Source organism: Temnothorax longispinosus, chromosome 10 (genome assembly GCF_030848805.1).
Source record: "Temnothorax longispinosus isolate EJ_2023e chromosome 10, Tlon_JGU_v1, whole genome shotgun sequence".
Taxonomy (NCBI): Eukaryota; Metazoa; Arthropoda; class Insecta; order Hymenoptera; family Formicidae; genus Temnothorax; species Temnothorax longispinosus.
In genome coordinates, this window is record NC_092367.1 from 15,056,707 (window position 1) to 15,062,706 (window position 6,000).

The 6,000-nt window shown below is 30.1% G+C and overlaps 1 protein-coding gene across 1 annotated transcript; it reads left to right on the top strand.

Annotated features, from left to right (window-relative positions):
* Positions 1 to 161: 161 nt before the first annotated feature.
* LOC139820611 (neuronal acetylcholine receptor subunit alpha-2-like) lies at positions 162 to 3,725 on the top strand. The gene is made up of 8 exons (XM_071791002.1): positions 162 to 268; positions 524 to 750; positions 1,071 to 1,115; positions 1,210 to 1,319; positions 1,508 to 1,721; positions 2,397 to 2,574; positions 2,636 to 2,791; positions 3,160 to 3,725. Exons 1-8 carry the CDS (start codon positions 208 to 210, stop codon positions 3,510 to 3,512), a joined length of 1,344 nt encoding a protein of 447 aa, XP_071647103.1. The 5' UTR covers positions 162 to 207; the 3' UTR covers positions 3,513 to 3,725.
* The last annotated feature ends 2,275 nt before the right edge of the window (positions 3,726 to 6,000 follow it).

A 6,000-nucleotide genomic window follows, 5' to 3' on the forward strand; every position in this document is an offset into this window, starting at 1 on the left:
AAATTTAAAGAATTGCAAATTTCGAATTTCACATTGTGTAGATTTTTATTTGATTGGTTGTCACAAAGTTTCTACATTGACGTCCATATCTTGGGGGCGTTCGGTATATCAACAGCGTCGAGTTTCACGAACTCGGCGATAATTAAACTGGTACTATATAATGAACAAAATTAGTCGACTCGAAATCGTTGGCTCGTAACGATCAATATGAGAATATTAAACGTGTTCGGATTTTTTGGTATCCTCTGCATCAATTTCGAACAATTCAGTACGTAAGACAATAGAACTATTTACGTAATTACGTACTTTTAATAAGTTCAATAATGATTGTAGTCATGTTATCGATATTTCTATCTAAAATAATTTTAAGAATAATTATTTTATATTATGATTACATTGCCTTAAAAATAATTTCAATCAAAAGTAATATTTAAATAAAATATAATTTAATCTATCGATATTGTAGTAGATTTATTATTAATATATACAAATCAGTATAAATATTTCGTTAATGTTTTCATAGATGCTTTCAATAACAAAATGGATATTCGGTCTTGGATAAATGGATTTGACGGATATAAAGTATCGGATTTGGATATAGTGAGACGAAATTGCAAGAATTTGGAAACTTTATCGCCATTATTACGCCTTAAAAAGCATCTTTTTTGCGATTACGATGATACTGTTCATCCGAATTATCCTAAAACAACCAATGTTACTCTGGTCTTGATGCCAAAGCAAATGAATTTCGTAAGTGTACATAAGAAACATTATAATATATAAATTATAGTTATCCAACTGTAGAAAATCGTAATAAAGTGTGTCCATTCTCCAAATATAAAATTTATAGGACTAATAAATTTTAGTTTTATTTCATGACATAAAACATATTCCTCAACAAAATAAAAGCTTCGCTACTGTTACTTGAGACCCGAATTTTTATAGAAAACTTATTTTTTTCCCTGATATTTGATAGCTATTTAATAATATATTGCGTGTAAAAAAATTAAATAACTTCAATCATTAGTCGATAACAATAAATGTTTCGTGTTAAATAACTTTATTCACAGAAAATAGACAATGCTCAGCTATTATTGCACAGTTGGATGTCACTTGTGAGTACATAATTCCTTTATCATTACGCCTCGTTTTTTGGTGTAATATTAAAATATTTAATAAATTTACTACAATATAGTATTTTCTTGACAGATATGGACGGATCCGCGACTTACTTGGACACCGAGCGATTACGACAATATAACTTTTATTCATGTAAAAAGCTGGGAGATCTGGACGCCCGATCTATGTCTCAACAATTCGTAAGTAGACTTTTTCTAATAATTTATAAAAATTAATCCAACCCTTTCCGCTTTAAGTTAAATTGTGTTTTAACAATCCATTTTCTTATCCATATTCTTTATAGGCAAAGAGTAACAGAAAGCAACAAAAATCTTTTATATCACGTTATTCTTTTAAATCTTTTACTTGTCTGTTCTATCTTTTTTAGTGCCGATATGTCGAGTGATCACTATGGGCTACCTACGACAGAGTGTTTGCTCTTCAACTTGGGCTCCGTCAGCTGCGTCCCCGTAATAAAATTTATTTCAAAATGCGATCCCGATTATACGTATTGGCCTTACGATAAACATCAATGTCGCGTCACGTTTATTTCATTGAGGCACAAAGGAGAAGAAGTCGATTTGCTGATCAATGGAATTGGGGTATGCGCTTTAATCGAAAAACATTTAATTCTCTAATTATTTGATCTATCATTATTATTACATAAAACAGTGCCTGTTAATTCCCATTTCCTTCCGAATAATACTTTCTCTGTGTATGCACGTGGGTAGGTACTAATTTGATGAAATTATTTAAAAACTACGCGTTGCAAAAATCAAATTATAACGCATTTAGGATTAATGAGAGATACTTTTATATTATAACTGCGTATTTTTTAAATATTTTTGTATTTTTTTTTATAGCGCGAGCTTGTCCATGTAAAAAATGTAAAAAAGATTATTTCCTAACGCGAGCGTGAAATAAGCCGCTTTTCGCGCTTGTTTTGAGTGAGCAAAAGGATCCATTTGGCAATGATGACGTAAGCGTTGAAACATGGAGCTATTTCTCAACTAGTGGAGAAATGGAATTGTAAAACAAGCGCGAAAAGCGGCCTGTTTCACGCTCTTGTTAGGAAAAATAGTATAAACAACTCGTGGGAAGAGTGGTCGAGCCCAAATGAGTGTGATGGTCTTCACACTCATTCAGAATCGACCACTTTTCCCCACTAGTTGTACAATATACTATTTTATATGAAAAAATTACAATATTTAATCGTATCTATTCACATTAGTTTGGTGAATATTCTTACTGTTAAAAATCGATATCTTCTTTCGCAGATTACTATGAGTGATTACATGAATGACACTAGGTGGGATTTCAAGTTTATCAATTCAATGAGGGAAGTCAAAAAATATAAGTGCTGTCCGAACGACACGTATCCAAAGATCAATTATAACTTCTTGTTGACGCGCCATCACGGCAAACATCACTCGTCTATTATCATACCGGCTATCGGTGAGTAATTGTTCGCAAAAGTGCAAGGAACCAACAATAAAGACGATACATTTCTTTCCAGCTTTGATGCTACTCACTTTAATAGTGCTCTGCCTCGACTTGAAGTCGGTTGAACGAATGGCGGTAGCGAGCGTGAATTTTGTTTGTCATTTCCTCTGTATGTACGTTGTGTATTACAGTATACCATACAACACTAAGATTAATCCCCCTAATATATGTAAGTAACAAAAGATCATAAAAAAATATAACATGTAAAGAATATATAAAATCCAAATAATTTTTAAAGTTCTAATTATTAATTTGAAAACAGCATTTTGCTGAATTAAAAGTTAAAATATATTAAAACAGACTTAAAATATTCGTTGATTTAATTTGCTGAAGAAAATATAAGATATAACATTTTATATTAGAACTGTCAACTAGAATTAAAATTATGTCGAAAAATTTCCAGTATAACATACATAACAAACGATAAGCATTAATTAGCATTAAAATCGGACTTAAAAAATCTATAGTTTCTAATATAGGTATAACAAATGTGAGTAAATTATTAATAAATTTATAAATTTTATATTTATCTTACAGTGTTATTTTACCGTGAATCCTTGGCATTGGCTACCTTTGCGATAATTCTGACGGCTTTGTTACGCAAACTGGAAGATATGAGCACAGAGATACCAAATTGGATCTCGTTTACTACAGCATTTGTTTTGAACAACAAAGCTGGGCGTTTTCTGATCCTTAAAGACGACGAGTCTAATTGTAAGATAATAGACAGAGATATTGTGACTGAAGAAAACTTGGATGCTCCCAAATCTGAAATAAGCACGAAGGAATCGTCCTGGAAATACTTTGCTGCTATTATCGACTGGTTATCTTTCTTCTGTGTGATTCTTACTTACGTTATCGTCTTGATTGCTCTAGTACCCGCTGGTTAATCTGTGATAAAAAATATTAACGCTGGAATATCTCCTCCAATGTTCCCCATCTTCCACAATGTTTGAAATACTCTCATAACATTCAAATGTCATTTCGTTGCGTGCATCTCACTTACGTTGTTATCTTGATTACTTTTCACAAGTTAATCTGGCAAAAAGTACACTGAAAAAAAGTTTGGTTAGAATAACCTAAGGCTTGGTGAAATAGCTTCAACTAAAGGGTTTAGTAATTATGACGAAATATTTGGTTAATGTTAACCGCATTTGTTAACATTAACCAAATTTGTTAACATTAACCAAATATTTCGTCATAATCACTAAACCCTTTAGTTGAAGCTATTTCACCAAGCCTTAGGTTATTCTAACCAAACCTTTTTTTCAGTGTATAACGTCGAAATATCTTGCTTAATATTCGTTAGCCTCCGTAATATTTGAAATACTTTTCATATTATTAATCTTTGTTGTGCACACCTCTTCGAAATTACGTATTATGCACAGAGGGTATTTCATACCCCAGTCACTTAAAACGTTTATTACAGACGTACAATTCGTTATTTTGACTCAAACAAAATTGCTGGCTATTGTTCAAAGCTTCCAAAATAAGGTCTAATAGGTTTCATTAATATTTTGCAACATAAAAGAACTATGATGTTAACTAAAAAAAACCGAAAAATTGACTTTTCACTAAAAAATGCATAAAAAATTCAATTTTTAATATTTTTTAATAATTTTTGCGGGATTACTTTCTTGAAATACTACACTTTCAAGGAAAAATATTAATTTATAGCGAAGTTGAAAAAAGTATATTTACTATTTACTTTTTTTTACTTCTCACCACTGCCAAGAGCAGACTAAAGCCGGGCGGGCAAAACTATGTATAGAATCTTGAAGTGTTATTCCTAGACTACAGGTAGATGGCAGCACAGGTCCCGATTCGCATTGTACATATTAGAAAAACGCGTTTGAAAATACGCTGGGGTATTTTCTACCCCCAGTGCACAATAAAGGTTAAAATATCGTTTTATTAGATAATCCTCAATTTTCAACCAGAGTATTCAAGACGATTACTTCAGATCAATCAATAATTATTTAAAAAATAATGATATTCGTCGTAAATAAATTATCTTTAAGATTAGAGAAGATAAAATAAAATTTCAAGATAAAATTCAAAAAAGAAAAATAATATTAATATTAAATTTATTTAATTTATATTTTTATTTACAGAATAAAGATAAATTTTATCCTTTAAATTTCAAATTCTTTCCAAATAAAATAATTATTTAACCATAATAATTTTTTATTAAAACAAAGGATTAAATAAATTGTGTGCAATATTTATAATTGGTTATCAGTACTCCACTTATTAATATCAGTTGATAGTATCTGTAGTGAGTATTATATGCGTATTACAAAGAATTCTTTTTGTGTTCTACTCTACCGATATCTCCTAAAATAAATTCAACGTAAATTATATAATAATTATTGGCCGATCGTTGCTGAACTGAAAGAAAGTAGAAAGAAAATAGAAATAAACAGAAGGTAGAAAGTGTAGCAGTAACATCGGAATTTCTAAGTTTCCATACAAAATTTATATACTCGGACTTATCGTCTATTTTTATTAGTTATATACCTACGTATCTATGCGATGTACGTCTTGCAAATGATAATATTAAGAAAATAGTCAGATGCAAACAGACTTCTTTATGATTATCTTTACTACGTATAATTCAAGATTTACTATCAGAATTCAATGATTAAAGAAGCAATAAAAATAATTATGTAACAAATTCGGTATAAATGTGTTACATCATTATTTCTTATCTCTTTAATTACTATCGAACTTCGATAATGAACCTCGAATTAGACAAAGGAAAAGAGACAAAGAGACAGTAAAAATAATAAAAAATTTAGTTTTATAGTTCTAATCTACGTGAATAATTCTTTCGTTCCGCCCGCGAAGATACATATTCTCTTATTGTATTATTTATACATTTTAAAGTTTTAAATAATATAAAAGATAAAGAATGAAAACCGAGAGAGAAAATCCTCTAATCGATTAAAAAGAATAAATAAATAATTCATACGAAACGAAATAGTAAGGGATACGAAAAGGAAAAAAAAATGGTGTTACAAAAAATGTGAGAAAAAATCACTTGGATGTAGCGGATATACGCGAATAATTGATAGACGAACTAGGAGAAGACCGGACCGATAGCATAAAGTGCAGTCGCAGAAATTGAAACAATTCAGTATCAAGTAAATTTATGAAGTCTTTAGATGATCTATCATGATGATCATCTAGACAATTATTTGCAACAAAATTCGAAGGAGAGATATAACATATATATTATCTTCGTATAGAAAAACTTTTTTTATTCCTTATTTTTCTCATACCGTTTAAATTAAACCCGATATAAAAATATCATGTATAATTGTTTCCATCATTTCTTTGTTGGCACATTGACAGTAAATTTTCGAGGGACAACGA

Coding starts and splice junctions, on each gene's coding strand:
- LOC139820611 (XM_071791002.1), top strand. CDS start 208: ATGAGAATATTAAACGTGTTCGGATTTTTTGGTATCCTCTGCATCAAT. Junction 751..1,070: donor TGCCAAAGCAAATGAATTTC/GTAAGTGTACAT, acceptor CTTTATTCACAG/AAAATAGACAATGCTCAGCT. Junction 1,320..1,507: donor GATCTATGTCTCAACAATTC/GTAAGTAGACTT, acceptor TATCTTTTTTAG/TGCCGATATGTCGAGTGATC.